The 18,623-nt window shown below is 38.2% G+C and overlaps 1 protein-coding gene across 1 annotated transcript in view; it reads right to left on the bottom strand.

The window, feature by feature from the left end:
- The window catches only part of LOC149456761 (propionyl-CoA carboxylase alpha chain, mitochondrial-like), a gene marked incomplete at its 3' end in the record, with an annotated part of 701,434 nt that overhangs the window by 472,083 nt on the left and 210,728 nt on the right, over positions 1-18,623 (bottom strand). The window contains exon 7 of the mRNA XM_089684514.1: positions 9,317-9,448. Coding sequence (XP_089540640.1) covers positions 9,317-9,448 — 132 coding nt within the window. The remainder of the gene's footprint in view (positions 1-9,316; positions 9,449-18,623) is intronic.

Here is an 18,623-nt window from a genome sequence, read left to right as displayed (position 1 = left end):
TTTATAGCCAATAAAACGTCATTACAAGGTAAACCGTGTGCATTCATGCAAATCTAAAAAGGGAAAAAAAATTTAAAGAAATAAATATAAAAGATGTTGTACACAAACATAAAAACATGTCGAGTAAAAAGTTTGTGAAAATACACAAGAGAAAGAGATTTAAACTAAACAAATTTGTATATAGTTTTGTATAAAGATGCATCATACGGATACGGTTGTACCATAACATTTGTTTAAAGGAGATGTAAAGTAAAAATACAGTAGTAATATAGTCTAATTTTTCAAATATACTTTTCTCCTTAAAAAGCAGAACAAATTTTTCTTTAAAAAAGAAAGAAAAGTTCAGTAACTTGTTACAGGCTCAGAAAGGACGCAAGCAGGGGAAGTTGGCAAAAAAATTTAATTTCCTTTCATTAACTGGTCTGCTCCACAATCGGTGCTTGTTAAGTTCAAAGCAGTCTTGAGAGCAACCTTAATTTTAAGTCTTTTTACTCCAAGCAACTCACATCTGCTAATGAGATTTTTTCTTCTACAAAATAACAATTGTTTTTTGAGCCACAGATAAATTTGCCCAGAAGAATGTATAGGTTTACTGTTTTATTACACCTTGCTTCTTTCCATGGACTTCTGACTTAAAGGGATGAAATTCATGAAATAGGGTCATTTAAGAATGTTAGTGGTTTGTACACATTGAGTTGCAAGGCCCTTTGTTCCTGCCCGTGACAGTTATGTGAGAATACTTCCCCTTAATAGCCGCTCTGTCAGGAAGTGTTAAACCTTCCAAATGCAGACAATTAGAGCCTCTGGAGCAAAATGCAGCAATAGTGATGACTGATGAAGAGCCATGATTAAAGCTGTAGTTGGGAACTCTCTCTGCATTTCTTTTAGCTTGCAAATTCGATCACACATAGAAATAGTAATTAGCAAGTCACATTTTATTTCAATAGTGTATTAAAAAAAAACAGGAAAAGCAATATGACATGTAAAATGGTATTTACAGTATATATTGACTGCTGTTTCTGCTGTATAATCAATCATGTTCTATAAAAAACAAAAAAACAAAAACTAATAATGTTATAGTTAAAAAGTAATCTGTACTAATGGCTTGTATGCTAAAAGGTTCAATCCACACAGCTCTTTCCTAAAGTGCAAAGCAAGCAGTGAAATAAAGTGCAGAAACCTCTATATGAAGCAGCAATGCTTCAAGCCACTAAACAAGCTTTTTGAAGCATGGAGTAGGTAATTAGTACTCCATGCTTGAAAAATAACCAGTTTACTGGCTCAAAACATTGCTGATTTATATGGAGGATTATACACTACTCACTGTTGCCTGCTTGATTTGCACATCATAGAGCTAAAATAATTTAACATTTTGTCATAAAAGTCCTCAGTACAAACAACTTTTTGCTTTACTAGAGAACGGTTTGCCAAATTTATGCCTTTAGGCTGTTTTCATTGATTTAATATAAAACAAAAAAAACGAAAAACTTCCTGCACTCAGATGTCATAGGACATCTGTCTGGAGCAATAGTGGATGGAGTTGACGTTGGTGATGTATGGCTGTATTACAGCTAAGTGTAGTTAGGCATATGTGAGCAAAGGTGGCATTCATGTGGAAGAACACTTACTACTTTGGATAGTTTCACAACTTACAATTGCCAGCACTGAGACTACTTTGCACAGAAGTGTTCATTCTAATATTTTTTAATTTTTGGACTTTTAATGAAGCTCTAGTTGATGCGATCATTATGTGTTTCGCTATTGTGTATTATTGGACTGATGTTACTGAACTTATTAATCTATGGTGGATTTTGCACTTTATCTATGACATCTGAAAGTGATAGCACACCTATTTTTGAGAAACACATTTGACATCAAATACAGGTATAGTGTGCTTCAGAAGATGATGCAAAAAATATATACATTTTTTTTATTAAGGCTGTAAAGAAGACATGCACCATGTGGACTTTTACAGGTCCAACCATCAAAAGACTAGCCATACGCTGACAGATAAAAAGCAAGCTATGCAGCAAATCTGAGCATTTATTGGACATGTACTTCAAGTATACGTGTAATAAGTCATTTAGGGTAAAAATACATAAATAAATAAATTGCAGAACATCCCAAAGTCATACAAGAACATACACAAGTTTTATTTTCCAGTTCAAAGCACAAGTACAATTCTAAACATTATGTACAGTTGTGTTCAAAATAATAGCAGTGTGTTGAAAAAAGTGAATAAAGCTCAAAAGCCTTCTAATAGCTTTTATTTCCATACACACAAATGCATTGGGAACACTACACATTCTATTCCAAATCAAAACATGAAGAAAAATATATCAAATTTGCGTTGCTCCTCTAAAGAAATTGAAGAAAAGTGAATATTAGACTGTTCAAAAAAATAGCAGTGTTTGTATTCTTCTTTACAAACTCAAACATTCACTATATAAACTGAAAAATGTTTGAAGATTTTGCTTCCCTTTGAATCACTTAATTAATATTTAGTTGTATAAGCACTGTTTCTGAGAACTGCTGTACATCTGTGTTGCATGGAGTCAACCAACTTCTGGCATCTGTGAACGGGTATTCCAGCCCAGGATGATTGGACTGCATTCCACAGTTCTTCTCTATTTCTTGGTTTTGCCTCAGAAACTGCATTTTTGATGTCACCCCACAAGTTTTTTATTGGATTAAGATCAGGGGATTGGACTGGCCACTCCATAAATGTCAATATAGTTAGTCTGGAACCAAGATGTTGCACATTTACTGGTGTGTTTGGGGTTGTTGTCTTGTAGGAACACTCATTTCAAGAGCATTTCTTCTTCAGCATAAGGCAACATGACCTCTTCAAATATTCTGATGTATTCAAACTGATCCATGATCCCTGGTATGCGATAAATAGGCCCAACACCGTAGTATGAGAAACATCCCCATGTCATGATGCTTGCGCAACCATGCTTCACTGTCTTCACAGTGTACTGTGGCTTGAATTCAGTGTTTGGGGGTCGTCTGACAAACTGTCCCCGGCCACTAGACCCAAAAAGAACAATCTTACTTTCATCAGTCCACAAAATGTTGCGCCATTTCTCTTTAGGCCAGTCAATGTGCTCTTTGGCAAATTGTAACCTCTTCAGCACATGTCTTTTTTTCAACAGTGGGACTTTGCGGGGGGCTTCTTGCAGATAGCTTGGCTTCACATAGGCGTCTTCTAATTGTAACAGTACTCACAGGTAACTTTAGAACTTCTTTGATCTTGCTGGAGCTGATTGTTGGCTGAGTCCTTGCCATTTTGGCTATTCTTCTATCCATTCGAATGGTAGTTTTTCGCTTTCTTCCACGTCTTTCAGGTTTTGGTTGCCATTTTAAAGCATTTGCGATCATTTGGCTGAGCAGCCTATCATTTTCTGCACTTCTTTATATGTTTTCCCCTCTCCAATCAACTTTTTAATCAAGGTACGCTGTTCTTCTGAAAAATGACTGGAATGACCCATTATCCTCAGAATTTCAGAGAGAAATGCACTGTAACCAGCATGTACAACATTTGCTGCCTTCCTTCCTTAAATAAGGGCAATAATTGCCACCTGTTTTTCAAAGAATGAATGACCTCACTAATAGAACTCCACACTGCTATTATTTTGAACATGCCCCTTTCAATTAGTGATTCACTTACACAGAATCAGCAGCATACATGTCATGACTGCTGGGCTGTTGGATTTCTATTACTCTACTACACCTGCTAGTAAATTATTTGCCATGTAGAAATATTATTTCTACCAAAAACAGTGGTTAGTGATGTCTGTCTGCTATTATTTTGAACACAACTGTACTTTGGGGGGGGGGGGGGGAACTGTGCATCATTGCAATGAGTTTAAGGGAAAATGCTTAAAATCAATATTTAAAATCAGAGAAATGTACAAAGTAAAGAAAAGGCAAACCTCCATATCAACTTACAAGCAAATTGAGTGCAGCTACCATGTTTGGTGGGATTGAACTTGCAATGCCTCTACATTATCTTTTTGCAACCCACAGGCCAATAAACACATCCCTGTAGAGCATCTATAGCAAAAAAGACATTGGAAGTATAATATGATTGTGTGTATCTAAAACTGGGCATAGACAATTTGTTTTCGTTCAGCCTGCTGGCTGAATTAAAAATTAACAGATTCCTCCATCCACACAAGTGATAGAGAAATCCACCTCGGTGGAACAATGTATTCTCACAAATGTTCCCACTGCTATCAGAATACACTGATTGGAGGCTGCAATCACTGATCGAAAAAAAATGTTTCCAGCTTGCCTGTTCCAAAGAAATCAGTCTATTGATCAACTCACGTCGAACAGGCAGCACTACACAAGGGATCAAATTTTGGCTAGTCCCTTATGAATTTCAATCCGTCCATGCTCAGCTTTACTCTGGTGGGGAGTCTACATAATATGTAATTTAGTGTTTTATCTATTTTTCGAAGTGGTGGAGGGTTTTTTTACCCAGTGGCATTTAAAAATGACTTGTAAACAGTGTCTGTCACAACCTATCTGAGCTGCTGCTTACCATGTGAGGGATGTAAAGACCAATCACAGCAATAAAAGATGCAAACTTTACTGTTTACATTGAGAGCTCACTCCTTCCTCTTACAATGGGAGGGGGGGGGTGAAATGCATGAATTATTCACATCATTCATTATTACAGATCAGTGGCTACAGCAGATTCAAGGTAGGAGGTGTGTTGACTGTGGGATAATTGTTTAACCCTTTCATCTCATCCTCTCCCCTACCACCATATATCTGATCTGCAGTCTTTATATTAAGCCCTCATCTCCCTATCCTGCACACTTTACTATCTCCATTCTCCCATTGTATGCGACTTGTACAATAATCCCCCATCCCATCCTCCCTCACTGTATGACCTATACATTTAGTGTATCTAGTGTACCATTACCAAGTTCCGTATTTTAACTCCTCAATACAAGCATGGTTCTTCAAACCAAAAAAATAAAATTGTTGCAAAAAACGGTGTCCATTTTCCGAAAAGGGATAATTTTGTGTTTTCGTGGTCTCCTGGCACTTGTTTTCATATGTTTTATGACAGAAAGCAAAGGAAACCATTTTCTTTTTCATTTTTAACAGTAAAAAATGAAGAAAAAACCCCACTGATTAACCACCACCAAAAGAAAGCTCTGTCTAAAAAAATTATATAAAATTAATTTGGGTACAGTGTAGCATGTCAGCAATTGTTATACTTACATGTCACTCAAAACTGACCTGGTAATTAAGGCATATAAATGCTGCTACTCGTGTGGTTAAAACATTTGTTTTATAGCATGATCTAAAGTGGAATTCTAACAACTTTATTTTTCAAGTATGGATGGCATGGGAAAGTGTTGGGTAAACGATCACGTTTTTAGAGCTGTGCTCCTGATACGGAAATGTACTCTCCCGTCCTGACCCAAAAATACACAGGGTATTACTTAAAGATAAACAATGATGTCAAAGAATTTATTTATAAATAGTTTGGCACAGTTGTCACATTGGATTCTAACTGGATTAAACTGAAATGCGTGAATCCTGGGTAAAAGTTGTGTATTTTGTGTGAAAACGTTTATAAAGAGACCCCAAGAGTAGGTTGGATTTAGAAAGATGAATCTGGGATTTCAGCAGTCCAACCCAAGAGCAAATATGTATAATATGGGAGTTCCAGATAAACTATTTTAGAGTTTGTTCATGAAGAAACTATAATGATGGGGAGATGGGTCAATGCATAAATACATTTCTCTGGTAGGTTTCTATTTTAAATTTGCAGCATATAAACAATATCTCACAGAGGTGAGTACACCCCTCACATTTTTGTAAATATTTTATTCTATCTTTTCATGTGAAAACACTGAAGAAATTACACTTTGCTGCAATGTAAAGTAGTGAGTGTACAGCTTGTATAACAGTGTAAATTTGCTGTCCCCTCAAAATAACAACACACAGCCATTAATGTCTAAACCGCTGGCAACAAAAGTGAGTACACCCCTAAGGGAAAATGTCCAAATTGGGCCCAAGTAGCCATTTTCCCTCCCCGATGTCATGTGACTCGTTATTGTTACAAGGTCTCAGGTGTGAATGGGGAGCAGGTGTGTTAAATTTGGTGTTATCGCTCTCACTCTCTCATACTGCTCACTGGAAGTTCAACATGGCACCTCATGGCAAAGAACTCTCCAAGGATCTGAAAATAAGAATTGTTGCTCTACATAAAGATGGCCTAGGCCAGGGGTCTGCAACTTTTAAGACATAAAGAGCCACTTGGACCCGTTTCCGAAGGGAAAAAAAAGACTGGGAGCCGCAAAACCATTGCAACATTTAAAACAAATCCGACACTGCATATATTGTTTCTTACCTTAATGCTATATACAGGATCGTGCAGTTAGCTTCATCCCCCATATAGTAATTCATCCCCCATAGTAATTCATCCCCCATATAGTAATTCATCCCCCCTATAGTAATTCATCCCCCCTATAGTAATTCATCCCCCATAGTAATTCATCCCCCATAGTAATTCATCCCCCATAGTAATTCATCCCCCATATAGTAATTCATCCCCCATAGTAATTCATCCCCCATATAGTAATTCATCCCCCCTATAGTAATTCATCCCCCACATAGTAATTCATCCCCCACATAGTAATTCATCCCCCACATAGTAATTCATCCCCCACATAGTAATACATCCCCCATAGTAATTCATCCCCCATATAGTAATTCATCCCCCATAGTAATTCATCCCCCCTATAGTAATTCATCCTCCATAGTAATTCATCCCCCATAGTAATTCATCCCCCATATAGTAATACATCCCCCATATAGTAATTCATCCCCCATATAGTAATTCATCCTCCATATAGTAATTCATCCCCCATATAGTAATTCATCCTCCATATAGTAATTCATCCTCCATAGTAATTCATCCCCCATATAGTAATTCATCCTCCATAGTAATTCATCCCCCATATAGTAATTCATCCCCCATATAGTAATTCATCCTCCATATAGTAATTCATCCTCCATATAGTAATTCATCCTCCATAGTAATTCATCCCCCATATAGTAATTCATCCTCCGTAGTAATTCATCCCCCATAGTAATTCATCCCCCATATAGTAATTCATCCTCCATAGTAATTCATCCCCCATAGTAATTAATCCTCCATATAATAATTCATCCCCCATAGTAATTCATCCCCCCTATAGTAATTAATTCCCCATATTGTCTCAATTCACTTACCTTTGCTCTGCGCGTTCCTCTCGCTGTGTTCCCGCGCTGTGTTCCCGCGCTGTGTTCCGGTTTTCAGGGCGGACTGTGAGAGGAGTTCGTCACGCTGCCCCGCCTACATCCTGGCTGCCCCGCCTACATCCTGACAGCTAATGTTCCACGCTCCGCGGGCCGGATTAAAAGAGTCCTGACTTTTGAGGCGGCCGCCCGAGAGGAGGGAGGGGAGCGGGCGCCCGGCACACAGAAGAGCCGCATGTGGCTTGCGATCCGCGGCTTGCCGACCACTGAAACCCTATTGCCTGTCACCTGGTGGGCAGTGTGCTCCGGAGCCGCAGCAAAGATGAAAAAGAGCCGCATGCGGCTCTGGAGCCGCGGGTTGCCGACACCCGGCCTAGGCTATAAGATTTCCAAAACCCTGAAACTGAGCTGCAGCACGGTGGCCAAGACCATACAGCGGTTAAACAGGAGAGGTTCCACTCAGAACAGGCCTCGCCATGGTTGAACAAAGTTGTTGAGTGCACGTGCTCATATATGTCACACGACACTGGGGAGGGAAAATGGCTAATTGAGCCCGATTTGGACATTTTCACATAGGGGTGTACTCACTTTTGTAGCCAGTGGTTTAGACATTAATGGCTGTGTGTTGAGTTATTTTGAGGGGACAGCAAATTTACACTGTTATACAAGCATTACAATCACTACTTTATATTGTAGCAAAGTGTCATTTCTTCAGTGTTGTCACATGAAAAGATAGAATAAAATATTTACAAAAATGTGAGGGGTGTACTTATTCTGTGAGATTCTGTGTTTATAACAGAATCACAAACTTACAAAGATTTTCATGCAGAGAGCTTTTGTGAATAATTTTACATTCGGCAGTTGAACAGGTTGATATTCTGTGTACTTTTCCTATATTACAGCTCTAGAAATAAGTGATTGCATGTCAATGACGTGTTTAACCTGCCATGACTAAAAATATATGTCAAAGCAAAAAATGCACTAAAATCTACACATAAATCAATTCAAAGCATCCATACTTGTGACATAAGTACATACATTTATTGCAAGCATCCTCATGAATATTTAAATGGATTTTGTCAATCTCTTATGAATAGAATAAGTATACAGTCCTCATAAGCTATTTTTTATCATATGGGGCCTATATTTGTAGCTTGTAAATAAAGTAAAAAAAATATATTATATATTTTATACACCTTCCGGTTGAAAGAAGAGGTAAAGCTGTGCAGAAGCTCATAGATGATAGCAAAAAAGGAAAATTGTTTAAGCAATATTTAGTATATATATCATAAATATCCCAGTTATACCTGCTGGAAACCTATTGCTATTGTAAGACTCTATCTTAGTACATATTCACTGTCCAAGACTTGTCCAAGGCATTGTGTGAGTGAGACAGATAGGTGTGTGTGTGTATATGTATGTATGTATATATATATCTTTAATTTATTTTTTATTATTATTTTTAACTTCATATAACAGCATGTTCCACATGTTAGTCTATGAATCTCTGCATTTTCTCAAACGGTTTCTGCCAGTTCATAGCATAGTAAGAATCCTTCAGGGGATGACGTAATAGAAGCTTCATAATCATGGCATTATGATTTTCCTACAGAAAGTGTCCAAGTGCAATATTTACAGAGGTTCAGGAAATCTGTCAAAGTATTACTTATTCAGGCATCCTACTAGCATTGGATTATACTATATCAGCAAGAGGTACCTGTGGGGCAGGTGCATCACTGTTTAAGAGTCCTATGACATGTGCTGTGGCATAGGATGAGCATCACTTGCAGGAGTCTATTAATGGCAGCCTTCAGCACAGAAGATCTGCTTCGGTTGAGCCAGATAATAACATGATAGGTTCTTTTTAATACCAGTAATTTGACTGCAACACAGGAATCCTATCCTCATATTTTAAATTTGCCCTTTTTATATCCCTCAAAACAAGTGCAGTATTTTTAAAGAAGCCTGCACAAACACTGTATATGACAACAAGAGTGAGCTTGCCTTAGTTCAGAAGATCTAGCCAGATAACAATACATTTTCTCACCTTGACCACCCCATCAAAGCCAGGGATGGTGTTGACCTTTGCATTCTTGGCTAATAGCTTGCTTTCAATTTTGTCTCCCATAGCTTGAATAGCATGAGTGTCAGGTCCAATGAAGGTGACGTTTTCTGCTGCCTGTGGAGACAATGACAGTTTTACGTTTACTACAAAAACATATTAGGTGTTAGCTGTGGTTTCACACATCTGAGGGACCCTAAAATAAAGCACACAGAGTTTAATGTAATTAAAGAAATGGGGAGCTATAAAACTGCTCAGCCTTAGTCAAACTTGCCTATTCATTAAATACACATTTTTGTGTTGGTGTTAACTGTTAATACTATCTGTAGAGGAATCTGTTTTCCTGTTTCATTAATATGCAAACACCTTAGAGAACAGCTCATGAAATGTGGCAGCTAAACAAATACAACACCTGACTGACAAGAGATCTGTTCATTTACATACAGAACAACAGTAATGGGCTTGTAGATTACTTTAGCCATTAATGTGTAACAACACTTCTAGTATTTTGTAAACATCCGTCACTCCTAAAAAGATACACTCTAAAGCAGCAAATGATGTGCAACATCAATCGGCACATTTCTTAAAGTTTAATAAAAATATTAAACTGATAAAGGGACACCATTAGCAAAATTAAATGCAATAAAAAATGCATGTATTTGCTTATAATGTGTGCATATGTCTGGATTTAGATTTGTGATACTAAATATCCCTCGTTATTTCCCAGTTACACTACCACTCCTTGGAAACCAATACACAACAAAAGAAGCAAAAGAACCCACAATCAAATTTGTTTGTTTTTTTACTTTACTGCTGCAATGTTTAAATATACCAAAACACAAAAACTTTAAACAATGCCACTATACAATGAGATTTTCTCTGATGTACAGTTATGTGAAAATGTAAGTACCCTTGCCATAACTTTAAGAAATCTATAGTTTATAAAAATTTAAATCCAGTGTTCCAGACTAGGAACTTTAAAAATGATATTATATTAAGAAGATAAAGAATAAAGCATATGTCAACATTACATGGTAATAAGTTATCTAGACGCTCTAATTGCATCTTAAGGCAACTTGTAACCAGAAAGTTCTAAAGAAACATTTTAAAACCCAAACGCAAGATATTTTTTTTTCAGAAGAAACAATTAAATTTTTTGTTATGGAGTGGAGTCACACATGCAGCTGTGTGTTGCTTACTTTAGACAAAGATAAGCATTAAAAGAAACACTTCAAAAAGTCAGTAACAGCATTTCCCATGTTTGCCTGACAGATTACTTTTATTAATATAGGTGCTTTTATATAGGTAAATAAAGTAAAATACTTTCATACAATAACTTATGTTGAACGTCATTTAGCTAAGCAAGTTCCACACCTTTTGCCCTACTCCATAGGCATCCCATAGATAATTATTTTTTTTCATTCAACAAAAATTAATTACTCAATTCCCCAACCAAAACACAATGTAGATGGGGGAATCCGCCCTGCTGCGCTATTGCATTCCAACAGGGAGACTTACCCAACATTAGAATACACCGATTAGTGCTGCCGGCTATAGCTGGTGGCACTGACTGAGCAGATATTTTTCAATAGGGCAGTTGTACAGAGGTTGATTGGTAGAGACTGACTTCTGTACAACTACCTGGCACATCCATGGACTGAAAATCATCTGGTCCCTGCTGAACTGTCTGAATTATAATCCATGTATGGCTGGCTATAGAAAAGAAAATGTGAGGGCTTTAACAGTACAGACCCTACTCATTAATAATCAGCTTAATAAACAGTATGTATACACAAAGAATTTAAGGCAACCCATATAACCGTTTAGCCATCAATCTGATCATATTCAATACTTTCCAAAATACCTAATACAAGTCTTATATATCTAATTCAATGTCACCTACAAAAGTCTTGGCTGTTTCAGAGGACAGAAAATACAAGCGAACAATGACAGACCACTTTCTAAATGATTGATAACTACTTAAAGTGGTTGTAAAGGCTCAAGATTTTTTTTACCTTCATGCATTCTATGCATGAAGGTAAAAAACCTTCTGTGTGCAGCAGTGCCCCCAGCCCTCTCATTACTTAACCAAAATCACGATCCATCGATGTGCACAACAGCCTCGGCTGTCCCGGGTCTCTGCCTCCTCATTGGCTCCCACTGCTGTCAATCACAGCCAGCCAATGAGCCAGCCCCAGCGCCTTGGGAACAGCCTACTCAGGTGCATGCTGCTTGCTATGGGGGCACCTGACAGAAAAGAGGAGCTAGGAGTTCCGGCAAGGAACCCGAGAAGAGGAGGATCCAGGCTGCTTTGTGCAAAACCACTGCACACAGCAGGTAAGTATGACAGGTTTGTTATTTTCCAAAAAAAAAAACAAAAAAAAACATTTTAACCTTTAGTGTCGCTTTAATAACAGCTTGCCAACTATTTTGAACGGTGGCGGTGCAGTAAGCACAAGCTGTTATGAGCATCTGACAACAGAATGCAGTAAGCAAGGGTTCAAAGTGAATGCCTGAAAACAAGCAGTTTCTCTACTGCTTGCAAAACTGTCCCATTCACTGTATATGCAAAAATGTACGATGAGACAGCTCAGACAAACTCGCTGCACCAGGATTAAATCACTATTGGATTGTTGTAACACCTGGAACTGAGCACCATCTCAGACCTTTTCAACAATACAAGGTCTAACCTTTTGCAAAATAACGGCAAAAAACATGATCAGTATTACTTCTCATGATATGGTTACAAGCAGCAACATAAGTGGAAGGACAAGAGTGACTAAAGCATAGTAGATTTTTAAATGAACGTTTGTACAAAAACTCTGACAGTACATTTGAATTTTGTTCAAAAGTACTTCAAAATTTTGTTTGCTTTTAACATTTAATTTTGGAAAGAATGTTAATTTCCAAAGACCTCATTCACTGACAGAAATTAGTTCAACATATTTTTTACATCCTGCTGCTTCAAATGTTATCACTGCAGTTGTAAACAAACGATCTGACCCCAATAACATTTGCAAAAATTTAAAAAAGTGGTCCTAAAATAAAAGGTCAGCTTTGCTCTGGCATCCAGATAACTGTACTTGCTCTTCTACCTGGCGGTTCTCTCTAAGCTATTCCGGTAATCTACATATTGCAATAGCCATATAAATCATTCTAAACAAACAGCAGCAACCTGCACACAGCTTACTATCATAATTGGTGTAATTAACAACCTCATTGCTAAATATTGCTATAAAACAATAATTTCTTCTAAGAACTTTTTAACCTTGATGAAAGCCTTCCCTACACAATACAAAAAATTATTTACATGTACAATACAAAATAATTTACATATAAATAACCACTGCACATGCACAATATAGGGTTTATCATTCTAAATGTGAATGTATGGTATTTACAATAGGAGAGTTGCTTATAAGTGAACATACTCTAACCTGTGGAGCCCAACTAAAAAAAAAATAAAAACTGGATGCCCATAGTGGCTAAATCAGATTTGTTCAATTCCTCCAGAGAGTAAAGAATTAAACCTTAAAGTGGTTCTAAAGGCTCAAGGTTTTTTTTACCTCATGCATTCTAAGCCCCCTCTCGATCCAGCGATGTGTACTGGAGTCTCGGCTATCATGGGACTCCCTCTTCTCACTGACTGAGACAGAAGCAGGAGCTATTGGCTCCCACTGCTGTCAATCACAGCCAGCGAGCCACTGAGAAGCGAAAGGAGACGGGGCATACCTGCGGCTCTGTGTGTGAATGGACCCACTGAGCAGCGGGTGCCCTCATAGCAAGCTGCTTGCTGTGGAGGCACCCAACAGGAGGGAGGTGCCAGGAGCGCAGGCGGGGGACCGGATAAGAGGAGGATACAGGCTACTCTGCAAAACCACTGCACACAGCAGGTAAAGTATAGACATGTTTGTTATTTTTTCTTTTTAAAAAAATTAGCCTTTGGAATCACTTTAAATGGTCAAGGTGTTTGGGCCCACCACTTCCACAACAACAGTAACTTACTGCACTGCTCACATAAAGTGGTGTTAAAGTGCTATTAAAGGCCTTTTCTTTTTTTTATAATTTATAACATGTCATACTTACCTGCTCTGTGTAATGGTTTTGCACAAAGCAGCCCCGTTCCTTCTCTTCTCAGGTCCCCTGCCGGCATTCCTGGCCCCTCCCTCCTGCCAAGTGCCCCCAGAGCAAGCAGCTTGCTATGGGGGCACCCAATCATGTTCGCTCCTGAGTCGCTGCTTTGTATGTCCATTTACACACAAAGCCGTGGCTCTGCCCCACCCCCTCTCTCTACACCATGGCTCGCTGTCTGTGATCGACAGCATCGGAAGCCAATGGCTCCCGCTGCTGTCTCAGCCAAAAAGGAGGGCAAGGGTCTGGAGAGCCAAGGCTCTAGTGCACATCGCTCGGTTGAATATGGGGCTCAGGTAAGTATTGGGGGAGCGGCTGCACTATGCATAGAGTGCATGAAGGTAACAAAACCTTGAGCTTTTACAACCACTTTAAGAGCTGCCAATCCAAAAACAGAGCTGCAGTTTTTGTCACTGGCTTCTGTGGCTTTTGTGAGGACAAAGAAAGGAAAGAGAGTGATAAAAATAATTTGTCAATTGTGACTTCAAAACCAAAATGTCAGATATTGACATGCATAAAAAGTACTTTGACAACAATCAGCAGAATCCATAGATAAATGGTTATCAACTCTCTTGATTTTGGGGGCCTCAAGTGCGGCCCCTGACATCAAAGAGCCACAAGTAAAATGAAGTGAATATTCCATCAGCGACAGCAGACACAACAGGAAATAGTGAAAGATTATGGCCCCCAGGTCGTAGTTTGGGCACCAGGACCTTAGATGATGAAAGTTAAACAGGCTTTCTCAAACAGAGAAACCCTTAAAATAACTTTTATGTCCTAAGGAACCCCTGCCAATTTTATCTACAGCTCACTACAAATTAGCATGAACAGTATGTTGTGGGTATAACAATAAAAGAATAATGAACATGGTGTACTTCACATAGTGTATTTGATACCTAAGGTGTAATAATAATAATAGTAATGACCAGAAAAAAAGTGTCAGCTGCAAACATTGCAGTGCTCCCTCACATTGGGGGTCAACAATAAATGCCCCGCTACATTGATTGTCAGTGAAGTGCCTGTTAGCACTGGTACTCTATGTGGTGCCCCCTAACACAGGTGGTCAGTGAAGTACTCCATTACATTGCTGGTCAGTGGGGAAGGGTCCTCTTAGATTGGTGGTCTGTTGAGGAAAGACTTGCTTATATTGGTGGACAGTGGAGTAGGGTTCCCATTACACTGGTAGTCAGTGAAAAGAACAAACCTTACAGATAGCTGAAAAGATCATTGGTGTTGTTGATAATGTATCCAAGAGGTGGAAAGGGAACACCTATTAGCCACCACTGGAGGAACCCTAGGGTTCCGCTGAACCCAGACTTAGAAAGGCTGGCCTAGACTCAAGGACATCAAATGTATCATCCACATGCAATTTAAATAATGCATCTGGTGCGCCACTGTATTTTGTGACAACCCCTACTATAACAAATAAACATATCCTATGAAATGCCAAGCCTTAAAGTAAACCAAGTGGTTTACAAATCCTATAAACTAAAAGGCCATTTATAATTACACTAAAATCAGCTATAGAAAAAGGGGTACAGGTCTAAAAATTGATTGTGCTTTCTGAAGAATGAAAAATGTACAACCCTGACAAATAAATGGGTACTTATAGGTGAAAAGGCTGGAAAGCATACCGTTGCTAGTTCATAGCAACAAAACTCAAATACTAGAAATAAAGTAAGTGTCCGTTTACTTTGTACAATATACATATGCTCAGCTTCATTTTTATTATAAGGCCCAAAAATTGTGTTTTAATGACTCAGACTCTGAGTGACAAGTGTTTCACAGTGCTAAAATGGATACACTCACTGGTGGCCTGTTGCCTAAGGAGATTTCTAACAATTCCCAAGCATACCTCCCTCTTCACATTAGTGGCTATTTTTTTTTTATACAAGAGTCAATTTAATTTTAGGAAAATAGAAGACAAATATCATTGAACATTTATTTTTCTGATATATCAGTGATGGGGATAACATATGACCAAGAGCATAATGGATTAGACTAGTAAACACTAAGATGAATGAGAAAAACACACAAACACATAGAACATTTCAAAACAAGATTGGTAGTTTCAGCTGCATTGTGGGAATTACTTTCTAATAGCTCTACAATATAGAGGAAAGCAAACAAATGAAATGTATGCAATTTCCCTGAATGTTGCCCACACTGCTGGTATTTTACTTTATGGTACTAAAAGCTGCTTTGGCTTTTTACATAAGAATGGGAACCTGTGGAATTAATCCCAGTAACTTCTTGTGTTTTCCTGCATAACACCTCCAGGCTACACAAGAGACAAAATGCTTCATTTACATCCTTAAACATTACAAACAGAGAAAGGCCCCTTTCAGCTGCAAATGTTATTGCATCTACATGTCCAGAAAAGAAAGAAGGTTAACAGCCCACTCAGGTTTATGTTAACTTAGTCCTTTTAGCAATGAGAGCAGTACAAAGAGCAAGGAATGTAAAGCCTCATTGGTTCAGCCTTTTTTCCCCATTACTTTCAATTAGACTCTGGAAGTGGATATAACTGCCGATTACAAAATTAAAAGATATCTGACATTTACAAAGGAAATTGCAAAACACAGACACACATAATTTCAATCACATTTGTCTTCCATAGCTTAAAATATATTAAGTTTTTATCGAGCAAAAAGTTTCACCAGTGCTCCACACAGTGCCAACTAAAGGTTTTACTTACAGTGCCAAAACATACAAGGCATCTAGCCTGTGCTGTATCTGTGTCTACAAAGAGCAAAATGTTTAATGAAGATTCGATGTGGAAGTTTGCATCCTGTAAATGTCTGAAACAAGTTTTGTTTGAGATTTTACAAATCCACCAAAACCTGTTAGTGACTTTACAGGACTGTAGGATTTTGAACTGTACCATTTTAGAACAACTGAGAACTCATCACTTCTTTGAAATTAAAAATGCTACCAATCCTATGGTGGCTTTTCAGGGGTTCGTATCAACCAATTCAAATCCCTACTCTCCCTGTTGTGTTGGGTGGCCGAATTTCGGTATCAAGGGGTCCAAGTTACTAGGTAAGTGCATCAATTCTTTGATCGTAACCTCCTCCCCCTCCTGTCTTTACTGCGGGAGCAGTGCCAGGTCTGGTTGGGTCTCCCCCTAAACCTCATAGGACGTATTAACTTGTTAAAAATGATGATCCTCCCTAAAATTAACTATATTTTTCTGAACTGTCCAGTGTGGACCCCAAACGCCTTTTTCCGGGATACAGACCGATGCGTAGGCCTCTATTTGGAATGGTGCTCTTCCTCACCTAGCAAAATCCACAGTACAAGTTGGTGACAGTCTATTTGTGGCTTGGCAGCTTTAGGTCTAATTCAGCTGTTTGTTTAGAGCGACCTTCCTGGGCTCTCTAGCTGACCTCCATAATGTAGTGTATTGGAGGTATATAGTGCATTTTTGATGCATTTTCAATGCAATTCAGGCCTGGTTCACACCAATGCAGTTTGCATTTTGTCAGTTTTGCAGTGCGTTTTGGCACGTGCGTTTTTAATGCTTTTTTTTATGGGTTTTGCTTTTCTGAATTTTGTTTGGCCAACTTGTTGCTGGGCATATAAAAAAACGCAAAAAGCATAAAAACCACAACACACGCGTTGTTGCTGCATTTTCAATTTCAGGCCTAGTTTCCACCAATGCGGTTTGTATTTTGTCCGTTTTGCAGTGCATTTTGTAGTACGTTTTTGACACTTTTTTTATACATTTTGTGTTTTAATTTATTTTTTGCCAACTTATTGCTGGGCAGATTAAAAACACAAAATATATAAAAAATGCAACATCTGCGGTTTTTGCTGTGCTTTCAATGCTTTTTAGGCCTGGTTCACACCAATGCAGTTGGCTTTTTCTCCCTTTTGCAGGGCTTTTTGCAGTGCGTTTGCAGTTTTTGAATTTTTTTTTTTTGCCAACTTTCTGCTGGGCAGATTATAAAAAAAAAAAAAAAAACATAAAAAAAAACACATGAAACGCGTGTCAAAAATACACTACATGTTTTCTGCAGTGTCTCCATTGAACTCTATTGAACCAAAAACGCAACGTTTTGCATTTAAAAAAGTCCCTGACCCTTTCCAAAAATAAAGCAGCTCAAATAAAGTGTGAAGGATTCCCATAAGAAACCATTTTAAATGAACTGTAGTGCGTTTCTGCAAAAAGCCCTAAAAAACGCATTGGTGTGAACCAGACCTCAATGGGAGGTATGTTTTTTTTTTTGTTTTTTTTTTTAAACTAGTAAAATATGCAGCAAAAATGCGACAAGCAGGATTTTTAACACCACAAGGGAAGCGCAATGGACCAGTGTGAAGACATACACTGAATTAATAGGGATGCATTTTTCTTGAGCTTTTTGTGGCGCCCTTTTTTAAATGCAGAAGCGCTTCAAAAACTACTCAGTGTGAGAGCAGCCTATTGGCCAAAAAGGTGCTGAAAAATTCATATTCATTTAAATTCATGATATTAATTAAAAATAAAAAATATTTTTAAAAAAAACCTGTCCATTTCATTTTCTGTTTTCGGCCAAATCCATCCTGAATTTTCGGTTTCAGTTCTGGTCCAGAATTATTGTTTCAGTGCACCACTAGAATTAACCTCACTGTCTTTCAGAATGCCAAATTTTTGACTCATCCAGGTAACCCAAATTTATAATACATCCAAGTTAAATTATTGTACATGATATTATGTAATCACTAGGCTATCATTGGCAGGCTTTAATCAGTCCAATTACAGGAGCATTTAAAGGGCATATCTAGCTCCCTAAGGATTCGGAATTGGGTTTGGTATATTTTAACCAATCAGCCTGCTCTCCTGGGCAGAAAACTGCAATAAATAGGCAGACATCTGAGACATACAGTACAAACATGGGAAAATTTGTTGGTACCCAAATAGCTCATGAAAGCAAAACTTAAAGCAATACTAAAAGGTTAATTTTTTTTTTTTTAAATAACAGACATGTTATACTTACCTGCTGTGTGCAGTGGTTTTGCACAGAGCAGCCCAGATACTCCTCAGGCCCCCGCAGGCTCTCTTGGCTCCTCCTTTCTGTTGGGTGCCCCCCACAGCAAGCAGCTTGAATGCATGAAGGTAAAAAACCTTGAGCCTTTACAACCACTTTAATTCCTTCTGCAAATTGATTAAATAACAAGC

The sequence above is a fragment of the Staurois parvus genome, unplaced genomic scaffold (genome assembly GCF_062004578.1).
Source record: "Staurois parvus isolate SC_StPar_1 unplaced genomic scaffold, SC_StPar_1.0 ptg000349l, whole genome shotgun sequence".
In the NCBI taxonomy this organism is placed as follows: Eukaryota; Metazoa; Chordata; class Amphibia; order Anura; family Ranidae; genus Staurois; species Staurois parvus.
This window is presented reverse-complemented; position numbering and strand designations above follow the sequence as displayed.